This window comes from Triturus cristatus, chromosome 12 (assembly GCF_964204655.1).
Source record: "Triturus cristatus chromosome 12, aTriCri1.1, whole genome shotgun sequence".
Lineage (NCBI taxonomy): Eukaryota > Metazoa > Chordata > Amphibia > Caudata > Salamandridae > Triturus > Triturus cristatus.
The window spans coordinates 52,965,812-52,986,588 of record NC_140595.1 but is presented as its reverse complement, the minus strand read 5'-3'; the positions used below and the strand labels follow the sequence as shown (position 1 = coordinate 52,986,588).

The window sequence follows — 20,777 nt, the reverse complement described above, 5'->3', positions numbered from 1 at the left end:
GTTGACACAATTCTCTCCTCCAGATTAGATACTCGATCCCCTATATTTGTACAGGCTTTAGATAATTTCCTGACCACACCCTGAATCTTCCTCATGGCAGCCTGGGCTTTGCGATTGTCCTGGCGGGTCTCCTCTCGGTGTGAAATTATCTCTTTATGGATAGCTTCTAGCATTGATATATGGGCAGTATCCGTGTTAGGGGAACCCTGCAAAGCCAGAGCAGAAGAATGATCCCAGCTGAGTTCACATTGAGGATTAACCTGGACCTGAGCCTGAGCCGGTTTCCTCCCAGTTGGACCAGCTGGAGGTCTAGATGTGATTATCGGAGGATCTAATTCTGAATCATTTTCTGAGTCCAAAAAGGAGCTGCACTCATCGTCCTCAGACCATTCAGCCCCCTCAGAAACAGAAAAAAAACATTCACTGGAGTCCTTTTCCTTTTCATTGAGATGGCCCCCAGAACCAGAGTCCAAGCCCAGGCCGAGGCCCGAGCCCGCATCAGAACCAGCTCCAGTATTCAGATAGTCTGACTGCCCCAGTTCCTGTGGACCTAGCCCATTATCGGCCTTATCCGAGCCCTGCAAAAAAAGGCCTCCTTTATCTATCACCACTTCCTGGGATACCAGATCCTTAATCAACTCACCCCCAGTAGTCACAGCATCTGGGTTTTTCTTTTGGGTCGGACTTAGTGCAGTAAATAGTGTCTGCGGACTGAGGGAGAATCCATCCTTAACATTATCAGTCTCGGTTTGGTTTTTCTGAGTGATATCTACCACCTCTGAAGACACACTGCGCCTCCTTGTTTTTCCTGTTTCTTTTGCCTTCAAACCCTCTTGCTCCTTACCCGTTTTTGAGAAGATATCGGCTATTGAGGCTGTCGAACAAGTAGTCTGTCGAGTTCTCCCATGATTTTGCTGGCTTTTTTTTGCTGAGCCAGGCGGGCAGACTTTTACACTCAACTCGTCGTTGCCTTATGCCATATCATCGGCGCCTTCTCGTAGATTTTTTTTTCTTTGGGTAGCCGTTTTCCCCACGGCCGCCGCTTTAGGAGCCATTATTCCTCCTCTCCCCTGTCTCCTGGGGAACCACTTCGCTGGAGCCGGGATACCACGGCAAACACCCTCCACTGCTGGCCCGGAGTGAAACTCCGCTTCACTCCGCCTAGTTCGCCGGTTTGAACGTAAGCTCCGCCCTCCTGTGCGCCCGGCACAGTAATCAGATGTGAGAGCCACGAACGCCCGGGTAATCCGCTTCACGGAGCCGCAGAGAATCAGGCAAGTCACTGTTATCGCCCTAGGTATCCCAAAATACAAGTGTAGTCGGGCTATTTAGATCCCAGGAAACAGATCGAGACGTTTCTATCTAAAATCGGCCCCGACCATCCGAGCCGTCACTGCTCCTCCGCAACGGCTAGGATTTAGCCGCCATCTTGCTTCTCTCGTAGTTCAAAATATTTTATTGTAGTTTAAAAATATATTAATAACAATATCGAAATTGTAAATACATTTTATCAAAATAGTAGAGGCTTTCTTAGTATAAAGCAATACTAGTCACACGAAATTAAAAGAAAATGATATACACTTAAAATACATTAGAAAAAGCTGAAAATAACAAGAAAAACAGCCATACATCTTATCACCATCTTGAATAAAGTATACAGAGATGTGAATGTTATTTGAAACTAAAGGCCAGATTTACCCGCTTCTCACGCCGGGCAGTGCAGCAGCCGCAAATGCTGCGCTGCGTGTGAGAGGAGAGCGCCACATTTACTGAAATATGACATTCTCCTCTTCTCTCCCTAACATAGGTGCAGAAATGTGTGACCGCGCGTCATGGACACATCATAGTGCAAGGGTGTCTCCATGAGTCTAACATACATTTTGTACTGGAAGGACACCCTTACAGTACAAAATACTATGCTTAGACTAACTTTAAACATTTTCCCACTTTGTATGTGCGCTGTACGTACAGTGCAGCACACATGCAAAGTCAAAAAATAAAGGAGAAAAAAAGCATTTCTCCTTCATAGCGCCCTTTCTGAAATGAGCGCTTTTTTCGGATGCTAAACCTTGTCAACTTTTTTGAAGTAAATAGGGTTTAGCGTCAGAAACCTTGGGTGGTTGCATGGGAACGCCCATGCACCGCCAAGGGTACGCCCCCTTGGTGCTAAGTAATGCAAAGCTGCAATATGTGTGCTTTTCATTACATGCGAGGCATTTCCCGGCATAAAACAGGTCTTATGCTAGGTAACAATAGTTTTAGTGTTGTTTTGCGTCACTTTTGTTAGGCAAGCACAGTGTTAAATCTTAGTAATAGACCCTCTATGTGTGTGCAATAAGCAGGGCCACAGGAATTATACGACTGGGGAGGACCAAATTATTTAGAAAATTTGACTAAATTATGTGGCAAAATAAGGCAAATTATGTGACACAATGCAGCATATTGTGGCCGTATTACTGCATCATTTTGTCTTTTTTACACATGGGCACACTGTCCGGGCAAACTAGTTTAACACTCAAATACAGTAATAGGCTATTGAATGGTGACCAGTCAACTTTTGTGATCAGCCTGCCACTGCTTGCAACACTTATTGCAGCGTTTTTAGTAACTGTTGACCAGTTTGAGCTACAAACAACATTTTTTGGGGGGTTAAATATGCAAATTATGCAGTAGATGATGCATTATGTGGCAACCCCGGTTAATCCATAATCATGCGGAAAACTCTTCGACCGCAGAATTGTGGCTTTGGGCATATGGAACAAGTGTCTCCCTGAACAATTGCTTTGAGGCAGGTTGTTGTGTGTTTTGATGCACAGGCCCAACCAGATATCCCATATGTCACAGTATCATATGCATCTTAATTTGGTAACGCGAAATGCCGTTTGCATGCTGTCCAGCTGTACCGTGCAATGCAAGCTCTAGCCGGGCTCTTACATGAGTGCTTGCAGGTAAGGTGACAGTAGATGGCGCTCCAGGTCGAGGTTTCACAGCGGACCAATAGTCACCTTAAGTGGCACAGAGAAGCTGGACATGGGCCAGGAGGCAGCTCCGGCTGCCAACCCCTGGCACACTCCACTGGCAGAATGTGGTTAAGGCAAGGCCCAGCCCTGCCCCTGCGGCGCGTGATGCGCTATGACGCAGTCACAATTAGCATCTTATTTCACACGGGGATGATGTCACCTTTTGGAGGTACAAAGCAACAAAGGCCCTTTTTAACGTACTCCAAACATTACAAACGGACATAAAATCGTGGGCACAGGAGTTTTAGCTTTTGAATCCGTGCTAAGCCATTTTGCTGCAATGGACAAAAGCTGATTTTACACTCATAAAAATATTTACTCGGAGAAAGATTTTACTCGGTTGGAGATTTACTCCTGTCAGAGCAGGAGAAAATATGTTTTCAGCGTATTCATGTAAACGGGTAAATACAAACTATTGGTAGGGTTGCAAAAGGGGTTTCTGACTGGGGAAAAATATTTCCCCAAGGGAAAATAAGGTCAAACAATGATAGCAAGTGCATTTGCACCTCTGCTGTATGGAAAACTAGACCCGTGCAAGTATGGAATTCACAAACGGATTTCCGGGTAGACAACCAAAATACACCAATGCACACCAAATCGTTATAACTATTATCCAAAAGCATAAGAGAATCAATAAATTAATAGAAATTATTTTTTTTCACGTTATATGTGATCAATGTCCTTTTAGTTGAAGTCTAAAAGGAGTCTTGAATCAGGTCCTTCTGTTTACTTTATTTCATTTCTTAAAACATGGAGAACAGCAGCAGCCGACGTACGTTTCGCCCCCCCTGGGCTTTCTCAAGGCTGAAGAAGAAATAATTGTTCCCGATATATCGTATGCCTGGATTTGATTAGCTAACTTCCGTAGTTGTTTTTTCCATGCGACTATCTAGGGTGAGGTGTCAACCCAACTGTCAGTACTGTTGTCCTCTTGGAAGACGCATGTCGCTGGGGGTCACGTAACTAGTTAGCATGGAGGAGTCTCGTTCGTTATCGGACACGGAAAGGATTGACAGATTGATAGCTCTTTCTCGATTCTGTGGGTGGTGGTGCATGGCTGTTCTTAGTTGGTGGAGCGATTTGTCTGGTTAATCCCGATAACGAACGAGACTCCTCCATGCTAACTAGTTACGCGACCCCCAGCGATATGCGTCTTCCAAGAGGACAACAGTACTGACAGTTGGGTTGACACCTCACCCTAGATATTCGCATGGAAAAAACAACTACGGAAGTTAGCTAATCAAATCCAGGCATACGATAGATCGGGAACAATTATTTCTTCTTGAGCCTTGAGAAAGCCCAGGGGGGGGCGAAACGTACGTCGGCTGCTGCTGTTCTCCATGTTTTAAGAAATGAAATAAAGTAAACAGAATAACCTGATTCAAGACTCTTTTTAGACTTCAACTAAAAAGACATTGATCACATATAATGTGAAAAAAATAATTTCTATTCATTTATTGATTCTCTTATGCTTTTGGATAATAGTTATAACTATTTGGTGTGCTTTGGTGTATTTTGGTTGTATATTGTTCTAGGCTGTTTTCAGTCCTAGTGTAAACACACCCTGGTGGGTGGGTAGTGTGACACCATGGGAGCACCCATAAGAAATGTATGTATTGATTGATTCAGGAAAAATTACTATGAATGGATGTGCACATCATAAAGCAAACCCACAAAGTTTTGAAATAAGAATTTCCGGGTAGCACCTGGAAACTGCGACGACTGCAGATTTCAAGGGGCATTCTTCAAAGGTTTGTGAACTAAAAAAGATAGGAAAACTGCCCTCATGCGAGGTCACATACCTGCTGCATAGTTTAAAAAAAAATGTAAACTATCCGCCCCCATGGGACTTTCAATGCTGCCGAGTCACACATCTGTGCATCAAACACGCACTTGACACTCTCCCAGAGCCAGGGTAAGGAATCAGGGGAGGCCCTTAGTTGTATTTTTGTGTTATATTATATTACAATATTATATGCCGTTATATTATATTATTTTATATGATATAATATTATATTTTGTTATATTATATTTTATTCTATTACATTATATTACGATATCATATGATGTTATATTAGATATTTCAATATATTTCACTATATTATAATATATTTTATTACATTATACTTTCATTACATTTAATTATATTTTATTATATCATATATCATAATATATCATATACCATATTAAAACATAATATATTATATCATATCATATTATACCATATATTACATCATGAATGTATGTTCTTATCCCGCAGTCTTTTTTCCCGCAGTGAATCACAACGCGGTCGTTACAACGACCACGTTGTGATTCCGTATACCATTACTCAGCAAGTCGGAACAACGACTTGCGGAGGGGGGGGCGCAGGATGTTGGAATAGTATAATTTACTATTCCAACTCCAGTCTGTGCGGACAATAGAGAAGGTGTTGGATTTTAAATCCAACACCCCCCCCCCCATCCGCAAGTCGTTGTTCCGACTTGCGGAGTAATGGTATGCGGAATCACAACGCGGTCGTAATTCCCTGCGGGGAAAGAGATTTGTGGTAAACGTTGTTTACCATTACATCATATATCATATTATATTATATCATATAATGCTGGTTCTGCTTATCCCCTCCAGCCTACGCTCAGCACCTAAGGGAGGCTTGCTTTTACGACCCAACAATCCCGGCCCAGTATCTGCACCCCGGCACCCGATGGGGGCCCTTCGAGTGGAACGACAGGCCCATCCCCAGGAAGGAGTTTGGTAAGGATGTAATGTTACCCGACTGCTCCATGTCATCAGGAGCACCTTTTTCCAGTACTGGCGTTTCTTTAACATCCTGGTGCATGGTGGGAGTTGTAGTGTTGGTTTAGTTTAATTGGACCGACCAATTGCAGCGTCAGAGCAGAAAACCATGGTTTCTAGATGGAAGCCCAGGACGTCACACAGGGTCCTGGATGACATGAGTTCATTGGGTACCCTTATATGGGACTGACCAGCTGCACGTTCAGCCTAGATGGTGGGCGGGGGGGGCGCATGGAGACAAAGAGGCGCCTGGGTTGGCCATGTGAATGATGCAAGTATTACATTGTTGCCCCATTAGGTGAGCAAGTAGAGGTGGGTGAGCCAACAAATAAACGGAGAACTGAGCCGAGCCTTGAAAATAGTTGCCATATAAATCATGCAACAAACATCATGTGAAAAGATAATAGTCTCTTTAAAATCAAAAAAGGTATTTCTTTAACATGCAGATTGTTTTTGTTCAGTGCACACCTTGAACTCGCATATTGGGAGGCGCTTTAATTCGTGATAATGAAGAAAGAAGGTGGCTCTATAAAATAAAATATTTGCCTAGGATCACACAATTTGGTCAAGCAGGGACGGCAGGATTGGTCCCAGGTTTTCTAGTTTTAGATCATGCAATTCACCGACCAGATGGTTACTTCTTTCCCTCCTTTTTAAACACCAAAGGTTTGTTTTGATTTTACTTATTGGCGCATGATGGTAGAGCGTGGGTGGCAAGCAGCGGCCACATTAAAGCTCAGCTCGTTTTGGGCTTGCAGGTCCAAGAGGACCTTGAGCTGAGCCAGGCCCGGGCCTTAAGTGGCTCGCCCACCTCCAACGACTAGAGCCTAGACACCCTCCGAATACAATTAAGGCACGCACACAGCCCTGACTGCTAGTAGCTGGCACAGCCCTGACCCCTAGGAGCTCACAGTGCACTTCTACACACCACGTCTCCTGAGAACTCGCAAACCCCTCCATGCCCGGAGCCCTAGCAGCACGAACATCACTCTTTATGGAATGCCTCTTGGGAGCTCATACATAACTCCACCATAACCTGAGCCTTAGGAACTCGCACAGCTCTCCCGATGGATTGCCTCTTGGGAGCTCGCACAGCTCTCCCCATGGAATGCCTCTTGGGAACTCGCACAGCTCTCCCCATGGAATGCCTCTTGGGAGTTCGCACAGCTCTCCCCTTGGATTGCCTCTTGGGAGCTCGCACATCTCTCCCCATGGATTGCCTCTTGGGAGCTCGCAGAGCTCTCCCCATGGATTACCTCTTGGGAGCTCGCACATCTCTCCTCATGGATTGCCTCTTGGGAGCTCGCACAGCTCTCCCCATGGAATGCCTCTTGGGAACTCGAACAGCTCTCCCCATGGAATGCCTCTTGGGAACTCGAACAGCTCTCCCCATGAAATGCCTCTTGGGAACTCAAACAGCTCTCCCATGGAATGCCTCTTGGGAACTCGCACAGCTCTCCCATGGAATGCCTCTTGGGAGCTCGCACAGCTCTCCCCATGGATTGCCTCTTGGGAGCTCGCACAGCTCTCCCCATGGATTGCCTCTTGGGAGCTCGCACAGCTCTCCACATGGAATGCCTCTTGGGAGCTCGCACAGCTCTCCCCATGGATTGCCTCTTGGGAGCTCGCACAGCTCTCCCCATAGAATGCCTCTTGGGAGCTCGCACATCCTTCCCCATGGATTGCCTCTTGGGAGCTCGCAGAGCTCTCCTCTGTCCCCTGACCCCTTGGGGTTCAAACAGCTCTCCATTTTTTGCTCCTACGAGTTCACACACTTCTCCCCAAAGTCCTGACCTCTAGGAGCTCGCACACAGCACCCCTCAATGCTGTGACTCCCAGAAGCTCACACAGCTCTCTTTCAAGTCTCACACTACATCTACTGCCCTCCTGGAAACCTCATCCATGACCTGCCCCTAGGAGCTCACACACCTACTCCATGTACTGCCACCTATGAGCTCACACAGCCCTACTCCATGCACTGCCCCCTAGGAGCTCACACAGCCCTACTCCATGCACTGCACCTAGGAGCTCACACAGCCCTACTCCATGCACTGCCCCCTAGGAGCTCACACAGCCCTACTCCATGTGGTGCCCCCTAGGAGCTCACACAGCCCTACTCCATGTGGTGCCCCCTAGGAGCTCACACAGCCCTACTCCATGCACTGCCCCCTAGGAGCTCACACAGCCCTACTCCATGTGGTGCCCCCTAGGAGCTCACACAGCCCTACTCCATGTGGTGCCCCCTGAGAGCTCACACAGCCCTACTCCATGTGGTGCCCCCTGAGAGCTCACACAGCCCTACTCCATGTGGTGCCCCCTAGGAGCTCACACAGCCCTACTCCATGTACTGCCCCCTAGGAGCTCACACAACCCTACTCCATGCACTGCCCCTAGGAGCTCACACAGCCCTACTCCATGCACTGCCCCCTAGGAGCTCACACAGCCCTACTCCACGTGGTGTCCCCTAGGAGCTAACACAGCCCTACTCCATGTACTGCCCCCTAGGAGCTCACACAACCCTACTCCATGCACTGCCCCCTAGGAGCTCACACAGCCCTACTCCATGTGGTGCCCCCTAGGAGCTCACACAGCCCTACTCCATGTGGTGCCCCCTGAGAGCTCACACAGCCCTACTCCATGTGGTGCCCCCTAGGAGCTCACACAGCCCTACTCCATGTACTGCCCCCTAGGAGCTCACACAACCCTACTCCATGCACTGCCCCTAGGAGCTCACACAGCCCTACTCCATGCACTGCCCCCTAGGAGCTCACACAGCCCTACTCCACGTGGTGTCCCCTAGGAGCTAACACAGCCCTACTCCATGTACTGCCCCCTAGGAGCTCACACAGCCCTACTCCATGTGGTGCCCCCTAGGAGCTCACACAGCCCTACTCCATGTGGTGCCCCCTAGGAGCTCACACAGCCCTACTCCATGTACTGCCCCCTAGGAGCTCACACAGCCCTACTCCATGTGGTGCCCCCTAGGAGCTCACACAGCCCTACTCCATGTGGTGCCCCCTAGGAGCTCACACAGCCCTACTCCATGTGGTGCCCCCTAGGAGCTCACACAGCCCTGCTCCATGCACTGCCCCCTAGGAGCTCACACAGCCCTACTCCATGCGGTGCCCCCTAGGAGCTCACACAGCCCTACTCCATGTGGTGCCCCCTAGGAGCTCACACAGCCCTACTCCATGTACTGCCCCCTAGGGGCTCACACAGCCCTACTCCATGTGGTGCCCCCTAGGAGCTCACACAGCCCTACTCCATGTACTGCCCCCTAGGAGCTCACACAGCCCTACTCCATGTGGTGCCCCCTAGGAGCTCACACAGCCCTACTCCATGCACTGCCCCTAGGAGCTCACACAGCCCTACTCCATTCACTGCCCCCTAGGAGCTCACACAGCCCTACTCCATGTACTGCCCCCTAGGAGCTCACACAGCCCTACTCCATGTACTGCCCTCTAGGAGCTCACACAGTCCTACTCCATGTACTGCCCCTAGGAGCTCACACAGACCTACTCCATGTACTGCCCTCTAGGAGCTCACACACACCTACTCCATGTACTGCCTCTGGTACATCCAGTGGGGGACCCTGCCACTTAGAATAGGCTTTCCGGCAGCGCCCCCACCCACTCCTGCGAAAAATCTAAATTTCAATAGCATTGCTAGTGGCGCCCCACACCCCGTCGAGGCTGCCCCCATTGAGCAGGCTCCCCTATGCAGAGCCCTCTTCTGCATTACTGGTTGATGTTATAAAAGGGCCTATATCATTGGATGATATTAACAAAACAACCGAGACATTGGAGGATGTCAACAAACAGGCCATACAGTTGGATGGTGTTAGCGAATGTCTGGTCACTGGAAGACGCTGAGTTAGAGGCCTTGCTATTGGACAGTGGTAACAGAGCCTCCATGTCATTGGATGGTGTTAATATGTTACTGGATGAAGTTAAAACGCTAAAGAGAATTTGTTGTGTCCAGGTCAGTGACTGCATTAGCTAATGGTCACATAAGCTTGAAGCAGTAATCTGTCCCTGAAATGTCTGACACAGCTCACGCAGTGGCCTATGCCTTGGAATTCCCTACACAGCCCTTGTTAAGATTAGCTTTGTTCATATGAGGGGTGCTTAATTTGTGCCGATGTTTGCCGGTACTCAGTATCTGCACTTATTTCGTAACATGGCACATATTTATGACAGTCTACCAGATGGTGGCGCTGTCTGTCTATTTTTAAGAAATTCTGCGTAGATTAATATCAATACTACAAGCGCGTCTGGCCATTCTTACAGCTTTGGGTGGCCTGGAATAGTCCAAATTGTCACATCTGTAGTAGTGTGAGGGTTAGTAGTAACGTCATATCTGGCATTTGGCAGTGCTGACGGGGACCGTGGATGATGAAAGTTGCAGTGAACGCCTGTCCCTAGGAACATACACAGCTCACAGGCTTGGCCTGCCCTTGGGATCACACTGCTCTGTGCTGTTGTCTTGCCCTATAAGCATACAGCTCACAGGCTTGGCCTGCTAGTAGGAACAGACATATAAATGTGCTAGTGTGTCCTTAGTAACATACACAGTTCTGTGCTATTGTGTGTCCCAAGGAGCATACACATCTCACAGGCTTGGCCTGTCCTTGAGATCATACAGCTCTGTGCTACTGTGGGCCCGTAGAAACATGTACAACTGTGAGCCATGGCTTGCCCTTAGGGCCGAGGTCTTCAAACTTTTTTGCTCTGAGCCCCCCTAAGCAAAATGTTTTTAGGTCGATCCCCCCCCCTTTCAAAACTTTATGGCAAAGATTGGGAGAGCGGGAGGGACATGGCTGGAGCAGGAGGCGGGGCTTATGAGATGATTTCAGGAGTACTTTTTCCATAGTTCATGAACCACACTAAATATGAGACTTATGAAACCGCAAATTAGTCAAACAAAAACATGTATTGTCCCAAAAACTACCGCTCCCCATAATTGGGGTGTTTGTGACTCAGCCTCTTTGATCCCGATGCAACTACACCTACTGCACTAATGATAACTGCAGTACCGAGTAGCAGGCTGTCTCCTCTGCATCTTTTAACACTCCCCCATCATGCCTGAACATCACTCCAATCTTGAAACAGGCTGTCTGTCCTGTTGGAAAAAAAGAGCTCCCACATGTTGTATCCCTTTTTTCCAGCAAGGGTGCCCTCGGTCATTATGCTAGAAAGGGATATAAGCTCCCATGCACCTTTTTTAAAGGTAGACAGACATCATTGTGAAGCAGTGGACCCCTCAAACCCCTGGGCCCCAGCCCTGCTGCATCTGCTTCATTAATGATAACTACCAGTGGCCACTTACACACCTGGCAGCAGTACCTGCTGCACCGATGAATGGCCCTTAATGAAGCCTGGAAATGCAGCAAATACACGCCGCCCTTCCAGGCCATTTTCATTTACATGTATTTGCAGAGGTATCGGTGCTCCCCTGGGAACCCATCCAGGCCCCCCCCAGAGTGGCACGCCCCACAGTTTGAAGACCTCCGACATAAACAATCTTCCCCTCAACGCAGACAGCCTTGCACTATGGTGCAAGGGTGCCTGCGTAGGGGCTAGACAGCCACTTTATTGTAAATATACCCCTTAGTTCCTTAATTCTCCTCAATATGTTTATGTTTCAGACTCCAACAAGTTCTTTGTGTGACAGATTTCAGAGGTGTGGGTCTTAGACGTATAGCATGATTGCAAGAGGTAAAGGGGGTTGTGATAAAAGGAACTATTTGTGAGATTACTGAAAAATAATCCTGGGAATGTGATGGATTACACACATGAAACTGGACGTAGAGGTTCGAATCAACGAGATGTTGAAAAATGCAACTCAAGTCCAATTAAAAATGGATGCCGTACGTAGAAAATATGTTTAGTGTTATTTGCAGGGGGCCACAAAGCATCAGGGCAATTCAGAAAGCCAAAAGTCTGAAATTAGAAACATCTCTCATGGTCGCCCTGTTGTCAGCGCATTCTCAATATATGAAACAAAGACTTGGACTTGAACAACAGATATTTATTTTTAATTTTTCTAAAGCGAGGTTGGGCATAGATGCATAAAAGTGTTGCGAATTGTGCCCACGATGTGCACCAATAAGCAGAAGACTATTTAATCGACTTGAACAGTGTGCTCTTCTATGGCACCACAAATCCCACAAGTTTGTAGAGTTGAAAGTATAGATGGACTAGAGTCTGAATACGGGCTAAGGCTCAGCTCGAGGTCCTCTTGGAACCTCAGGACCCTAAGGAGCAGAGCTTTCATGTGGCTTCTACCTGCCTCCCTCCCTTTACCCAGGATCTGGCATTAGGAACAGAGCTGCATATGCGGATGTGGGGATCCAGGTGCGAGTCTCGGCGTTGGCTCAACATCCTGTGATTCTGGGCAAATCACTTAATCTCCCCGTGCCTATTAACAATCATGTAACCTTGTGTAATGTAAGTAGTGCTCATGTAAAGCGCTCAGCCATCTCTGGTCGAGTTCACGCTGTATTTAAAACCTGCAGAAAAATGAAGTAAGAGGTAAAAACAAACCCTTAACCTAAGGAAAGGCAAATCGATACGCATTTTCTGCTGATTTGCACAAAATGTAACCAGAAAACATGGATAAATCCCGGGCTCCTCGCTTATCAAATTGTGTGATCTTAGGCAAATGTTCTATTTTCCCAAAACTGTTTTCTTCATTATTAGGAAAGCCCTTTTAAATGTCTGTTCAGACGACCAGTTTTACAAAACTATCACTCTTAATAAGTACTTTTCACTACGGAATATAGTGCGCCTTATTAATGTCAAAGCTTCGACAGGTTAAAGAAATACACTTTTAGGAATTTTGAGGAGCCCTTGCCATATTTTACTTTGTTTGTTGCATGATTTACTTAGCAAATAGTTTCAGTGCTTGGCACCTGCACGGGCTCTAGGATGCGAGCCACACCCTCGGCTCTGGCTTGCCTCTAGTTGAGAGAAACGTACAGCTTTCCCAGGGTATTTAACTACATTGAACAGAACGTTTCTACGATGTGTATTTTCTCCTCAGTTAGTTTGCTAGACTGCAAAATACACACCACCTCGAGCAGGAAAGCAGAAAGTTTCCGATTTGCTACCTAGTTTATCAGAAAGTGATTTTCTGTGCAGAGCTCTGTATATTCTTTGATCTGAAAGTATAATCATTATCTGTATATTGACCCTGCCAGCACACTCACTGACCCCCACCTCAGTTCTCACTTTCACTTTGAGGGCGCCGAATAAATGAAGACAGCCTGGAAATGCAGAAAATAGGCCATCTTCATTGACATGCATTTGTAGAGGCATTTGAGCCCCCCCTGGGAACCCATCAAGGCCCCCCCCACCCCCAGGGGGACGCGCCCCACAGTTTGAAGACCTCTTAGGGCCACACACAGTACTGTGCTGTTGTGTGCCTCTTGGAGCATATACAGCCCTGGCTTGCATTTGGCACATACATTCCTGTGTTGTTCCACAGTCTGCCCCTTAGCGCACACACATAAGGCGGTGTGCCCTGCAGCCCCTCACACATAAACGGCCATGGCTCATAGTCTGTCCCATAGCACGTACACGGCCGGCCGTGTACCATTGTGTGCTCCTGGGCACGTAAGGCTGTGTCATCGTGTGCCCGTCCGCACATGGCTGTGTCCCCTAGTCTCCCCCTCGGCGCGTGCAGGGTTGCGAGTGATGCTGGGAGCTCAAACAGCTGTTTGCAGTAATCTGTCCTCTGCACATGCACGACTGTGCCCTGTCCTAACTCTCGTGTTTCACATACATGACTGTGCCCTGTGCTAACTCTCGTGTTTCACATACACGACTGTGCCCTGTCCTAACTCTCGTGTTTCACATACACGACTGTGCCCTGTGCTAACTCTCGTGTTTCACATACACGACTGTGCCCTGTGCTAACTCTCGTGTTTCACATACACGACGTGCCCTGTGCTAACTCTCGTGTTTCACATACACAACTGTGCCCTGTCCCAACTCTCGTGTTTCACATACACGACTGTGCCCTGTCCCAACTCTCGTGTTTCACATACACGACTGTGCCCTGTCCTAACTCTCGTGTTTCACATACACGACTGTGCCCTGTGCTAACTCTCGTGTTTCACATACACGACTGTGCCCTGTGCTAACTCTCGTGTTTCACATACACGACTGTACCCTGTGCTAACTCTCGTGTTTCACATACACGACTGTGCCCTGTCCTAACTCTCGTGTTTCACATACACGACTGTGCCCTGTGCTAACTCTCGTGTCTCACATACACGACTGTGCCCTGTGCTAACTCTCGTGTTTCACATACACGACGTGCCCTGTGCTAACTCTCGTGTTTCACATACACGACTGTGCCCTGTGCTAACTCTCGTGTTTCACATACACGACTGTGCCCTGTCCTAACTCTCGTGTTTCACATACACGACTGTGCCCTGTGCTAACTCTCGTGTTTCACATACACGACTGTGCCCTGTGCTAACTCTCGTGTTTCACATACACGACTGTGTCCTGTCCCAACTCTCGTGTTTCACATACATGACTGTGCCCTGTCCCAACTCTCATGTTTCACATACACGACTGTGCCCTGTGCTAACTCTCGTGTCTCACATACACGACTGTGCCCTGTGCTAACTCTCGTGTCTCACATACACGACTGTGCCCTGTGCTAACTCTCGTGTTTCACATACACGACTGTGCCCTGTCCCAACTCTCGTGTTTCACATACACGACTGTGCCCTGTGCTAACTCTCGTGTCTCACATACACGACTGTGCCCTGTGCTAACTCTCGTGTTTCACATACACGACTGTGCCCTGTGCTAACTCGTGTCTCACATACACGACTGTGCCCTGTGCTAACTCTCGTGTCTCACATACACGACTGTGCCCTGTGCTAACTCTCGTGTTTCACATACACGACTGTGCCCTGTGCTAACTCGTGTTTCACATACACGACTGTGCCCTGTGCTAACTCTCGTGTCTCACATACACGGCTGCGTGCCGTCTTCGGTGATTTCAGGAACTGCCCCGTTAAATCTTTGCTGAGGGCGAGGCGGCGCCTTCACCAGGAGCAGCCACGCGTGGCGTGAGAAGATGCCGCAGGGCCAGCCGGGTAGCATAAAGATATGAATTTAACGAGGCACAGGAGAGGGTTGGTACCGAAGGACAGTAAGAGATGGAGGCCGGAGGGCAAGCTATGAGCAGAGCCATGTGCGCCCGGGTGTGGGCCAGCCGAGGTGGGCGCAGGCAGAGGCATTCAGGGGGTGAGGCGCTGGCCCAAGGCAGTGAGTAACACGTCAGACCACGCACAGAGGCAGGCAGGAGCCGAGAGCTACCCTTGCGTCCCTGGGGCCGCCATGACCCAGTCTGTCCTTGTAAATCGCTTCCGGGGCACCATAGGGTCACACCATCTTGGTCACCGTATCGGGACTCAGATGAACTGAACTTCCGATGGTGCTGGTGGGGGCTTCTCAGTTTTTGCGGCTCAAACCTGTGGTGATGCTCAGTGCAGTGTGAGGTTCCAGTGAGTAGCCTGTCCCTACCTCCTGCGCCCCCTCAACCCCTCTTTGGCTGCGGCATGCATTTTTTTTACAACCCACTTGGACTATACAAGATTTATCACTGACCTTCTAAATAAGCCCACGATCACCCTCTTTACGTGTCACGTGATGACCTCTAAGTGTCACTGGGTAGGTTGGGGTATATGGCCCGAGGGTTCGGGAAGGCAGGGCTGGTGGCCTGGAGCTCAGCCAGACATCCATGTGTTAGCCACTGGTGCCCCCTCGCTCCATGGCTTGGTTTTAGAGTCTCTTGTCCCCTCCATCCTCGATAGATACGTCCTATGCGCAGCCTCTCCCTCCCCCCCCCCCCCCACCACAGTTTAACCCCTGTGGGATCTCTTCCTTGTCTTCCAGTGTTCCTGTGTTGTTTCTGTGGCACCCTTGCCTACTGCTAGATACGTTCCTGGCTGGGCCATGGACGGCCGGACAGGCCTCATGTGCCACTGGGCATTACCCCCGTGGGTTGGAGTTATTGGAGTACAATTTTGAAGGCCCAGGGCTGCCCCTGTTGCCTCTGTCACTTTCCAAAGCAGGCGCATGGGGTTTCAGGAGAAAGAGCGGAAAGGAGTAGGGAGGCAGAGAGAAAGTGAGGGAGAGGAGAGAGAGAGAATGGATGGAAAAGGAGAGAATGCTTCAAGTTGAAGGGAGCAGGGCTGGTTTGGGCATTTTGTGCCAGGGCTGTTTTTGCTGCCCTGATCCGGCCCTGGTCATTAAACCTGAATAGATGAGAGGCGCACACCAGATCCCGCCCACCTGATTACAAGGCCTATGTATATCACCAATGCAAAATACCACAGACACACACCAACCAAACCTGCTAAACCGATCTGCCCACAGCCTCATGCACACAACACCAAAGCCACTCTATGTTGCAAAGCAATGCCTCCCAATCACACAACTTCCCCACAGCAATGCAGGACAAATCAAACAGCTTCACCACCCACCTCACAACACCAAACTCACCTACTGGGCAGAGTGCTGCTACCCAACAGTGCACCACATTCCTCACATAACCACAGTAGATAACAACACACACACAACACAGCATCCAACCCACGTAGCTGGCAAAGCAGTGCCGCCCCAGCATTGCAACACTCTCCTTGCACTCGCCAACAATAGTAGATGTACACTACACACATCCCAGGTGTATCCACGTTCACACAAGAAGGCACCTGGCTAGTTAAGGGGGTACAAAGAAGCTGCCTAAACCTCAAAGCCAACTTCCCGTGTGCTCACCCCACACACAACCAGCCAATAGAACAGTCAGATCTGACCATCCCACACCAAACACTGCAAGCAACACCAGTACCTTACAGCTAACAACTAGATGACCCCCACATAACAGACTCCTCTCTTATAGCAATGACCACAATACACCCTGGCCGCGCCCACAGGTCACAACTTGGCACCAATACCACACAATTACAAGGGGAAGGTGTCCCAGCAGAACACCCTGGAGCAACTGGCTGGGCTGTGGATGAGCTGAGTTCATACTCTCCCCTATAATAACATCTCCTACCCCACCCCCCCATCCCCCACTCCACCCCACCACACTTTGTGAAAGGCAGTGGGGGCCCAAACCAACATGACAGTGTTTGTCTCGTCAATATTCCATGGTTCACGTACCCCAACGCACACACCAAACCTCCCATTAGAAGTGGTTACTTCTGTAAGTTGTAAAGCAGGCAGAGTGCTGCTACTTTTCGCTGTTTGGTTCTGAGAAAATAAGGAGTATGGCTCTACTCATATGATTATAATGCCTTCATTGGCTTCATTCCGGCTATCTTCTGGGACTGGAAGAAAAAAGGAAGTACTCCTGAGGCCGGGCTTACATCCCCCCACCCGCAAAGAAAAGTGATATAATGGGGAGACACGGCCAATAGGTCAAGGGAGCCCCGGGTCGAAAAAGTTTGGGAACCACTGCTTTAAAGCAGTTAAGAAACACCCAAAAAGAGATTACGTCAACCAGAAATCTGGGATCTGAATAGAAAGGCACCCAGACTGCTGGGAGCGCTACAAGGTCCTCCGGAAGGAAAGAATGGGCTGTAGAAATGCTGAAAATGCGACAGAACTTGCCGTAGCAGCGTGAGAGGTGAGGTATAGACCATGTACAACTGTAGGGGTGGGCCTAAGGCGACAGCATCAGCCAGGATCAGTGATCCCGGAGGCGGGTGACATCCTCGTTGAGTCCATGGGCTGTGACAGGGTGTGAGAGCAGCTCGCTGTGATAAGAGAGAAAGGCGGGAATCGAGATCTGAGAGCCAGTCTCGGTCATCCTGGGGGCATGGGTGCACTGGTTGCTCCCACAGAATTTATCCGGGTGAATGGGTGATTTAGGCTGACCACCTCACTCCTGGGCCGGTACGGACACTGTCTCAAGTTCTGCTCCTGATTTCAGGTGTTTGTAAAACAAGGTCACTACACCAGGATGCTTCCGGCTCCCACACGAGCTGAGGACTGGAAACACTGTCTGTACTGACCTGGAGAGAGGTAGTTACCGTAGGGTGAACCTGGGTGGGGAGTGGACATTGATAAAGGAGAGAAGGGAATAAATGGGGGTGCTCATGGTTGGGTACAAACACTTCAATATAATGGGAAGAGGGACAGGGGTGCACTCTGTCATAGGGGAGACAGAACCAGTGGGGGTGACCCTAGGAGGGCACAGAGGCCTCAAAGGTGAGAGGATGGACCAGGCCAAGAGGGCCACTAACAAAGGGGGACACAGTGGCACTGGGGGACTCTGGGTGGGTACTAAGGTCCATGAGACGCATGGACCAAGGAGAGATTGGGCCACTGGAGTGACCTGCGGAAAGGGCAGAGAGCAGACCTGAGGAACAACAAACCTGAGGAAGAACAACAGGAGCAAGTGGGCAACCTGGATCGGTACAGAGGATTCAGCAGGGTCAGATAGTATGCCAGGGGGCTATCTTGGCATGGAAGGTGGCACAACAGCTGAGCTAGAATTAAACAAACTCAATTGTGCTGCATAGCTACCATGCACTGGCTGCCTCTCCAAGCTCTGACCTGGCTTTCTGTGCATGCAATTGCGCCAGCGCTTCCAATATAGAAAACCTGAATGATAAAAACCCCTCAAGATAAGTAGACAATCGAGTAGCAGGGCTCCACTCACCAGGAACCTTTGCCAGGCCCGGCACGAGAAGAACGCCGCCTCTTAGATCCCTTATATGGACAGTAGGCGGAAGGTACTGAGGACAGGGAAGTCTGGATGGATTTGGTCTGTGTATTACTGGAGTGATTTAGATGTACCAAGGCAGGTTTTTCAAGGGTGCTTATAAAGACAGATGAAGGTGGATGAATGGACAGATAAAAAAACTGATGAGTGGATTGATGACATTTCTCAACTGGAGGATAGGACCTTCAGAGGAAGGATGGAAGGACTGCTGTATGACACGCAAGCTTCTTGCAGACATTTGAGACACCCTTTGTATAGTCAAGATTATGCATGATGGTAAAGAAGCAGAGATGTTTGCTTTAGTTTATAATTTGTTGTATATGAGCTATCTTGACCCTACATTTTTCTCTGAGGGTTTCTCAGGGACAGTACATTTGGTCTGACAGATCTCCCCAGAGATTCACTGACCTTGACACCTTCTGACCTCGACCTCTTCTGACCTTGTCATCTCCAAGCTTCAACATGTTTTCACTGTTACTTCTTACCTAGATGCCTTTTAACTTTCATTGCTATCAAACTTGATGCTGACTAGCTCTCTGCTCATACTGTCTCTCAGCCTTAGTGTCTTCTCTCCTCTATATCTTCTAACTTTGACATTTTATAACTTTGACATCTCCTCACCTTGAAGTCATCTGTCATTGACACCTTTCGAGCTTAATTTCTTCCTGATGACAGTTTTGAACTTAGATGCCTTCCGAACTTGACCTGGGTGTCTTCTAAAATTGACTAGTTATGACTTAAGCATCTCTTGGCATCACAGCCTTCCTTTCTTGATGGCGTCCGACTGTGGCATCTTCCGCTCTTGACTTATTGCAGACTTTGCAATTGTAATCTCAACTGTGTCTAACTCTTGGTGTCCTCCATCTTTGGCTGTCTGTTAATGTTGGCCTCATACAACATTCACATCTTCTCACTTTGGCTTCTCTTTCGCTTCTCAGAACCGAGAAAAAGTTTGAATTTAGCCCCTGTCCATAACATCTTGTACCTAGGAAATCTTTAGATCTTCACCAACAAATGTTTGTCTTTTCCAGTTGCGAACCGACACACGTTTGGCACTCGACCTGGCCAGACCGAGGAATGCCTTCACCCGTACATAGAAAAATTCTGAACATCTACGAGGAAGGACTGCCTGGAAAAAAAACAGTGACTTGTCTGTGGTAGTTCAGCAAGCATCACAATAAAAGCTGCCTGTCTGCTCAAATGTTCCAGAGTCTGTTTCTTTTTGTCTGTGGGTTGGGAGGTGCTTAAATCATCCTTTGTATAGTGTTCCCCTAATCTCTTCAACTTGTGGGAGCGCGCGCTCTTGTATCTGCATACACTGCAGTCACTCTATTAAAATACTTACAGCATGCGGCACCATTCACTAATATATGCACTATATATAAATAGGCCTAGTAGAAGGCATTCAGCCGAAACGTGTTGGCCATGAGTTTTGTATATTATTTTGCACCCTTATATGCTTATGCTCACCTGAGGTTTGTAATAAAACATTTTTGCACAGTTTTAGTGCTTCTTGTCTCTTTTTCGCCACCCCGTGATGAGGAAGTTATGGCATAGAGATATAAATAAATATATATATTTGTGTACATATATATGCAAAAAAGGAAGCAGGGAGCTCTGTAGTTCCCAAGTGTAGGTGGAGAGCAGCTCCTTTTATGGAGCACCCTACAACAGCAGCACCACTGAATTTGGTCACCTCAAATGTCTGCTTTTGTAGCACAATTTTTAAGCATAGGATTAGCCCAGTGCCATCCATGCAGAGATGTTTGTGTTGCACAAGGGTGACCTTCTCACTTCAGGTAATTGTGTACTCTGTCTCCTGCCGTTAAAATTTCACATACAAATTATTGTTTTCAAGTGTGTTTGTATAGGGAAACTACCTTTTTAGGTCGAGCATTCAAAACCTCTTGTATATACTTTAGTATATACTTATATGTGTATGTACTTTGTGGGCTCTGGAAATCAGCCCTAGGACTTGTCTGCTTCCGCTTAGGGACTTTTTTCTGTTCAATTGCCTCTATTTAACTGTCTTGATAGAAAATGACCAGTAGAGGTCAGTAACATACCAGAATTGCTTTCTGCTGAGGGACTTTCTTTTTTTATTTTTCTTGCAACTGCCTCTTTTTAACTTTCTTGATAGAAAACGACCAGCAGAAGTCAGTAAAATACCAGAATCACTTTAGCATTCTCTAGATTCCAGTCCAT

At 48.2% G+C, this 20,777-nt stretch overlaps 1 protein-coding gene across 1 annotated transcript in view; it reads left to right on the top strand.

Annotated features, from left to right (window-relative positions):
* TEKTIP1 (tektin bundle interacting protein 1) overlaps positions 1-20,075 on the top strand; it is a 29,794-nt gene extending 9,719 nt beyond the window's left edge. The window contains exons 3-4 of the mRNA XM_085637329.1: positions 5,646-5,771; positions 19,604-20,075. Coding sequence (XP_085493455.1) covers positions 5,646-5,771; positions 19,604-19,680 — 203 coding nt within the window. The 3' untranslated portion in view covers positions 19,681-20,075. The remainder of the gene's footprint in view (positions 1-5,645; positions 5,772-19,603) is intronic.
* Positions 20,076-20,777: the final 702 nt, after the last annotated feature.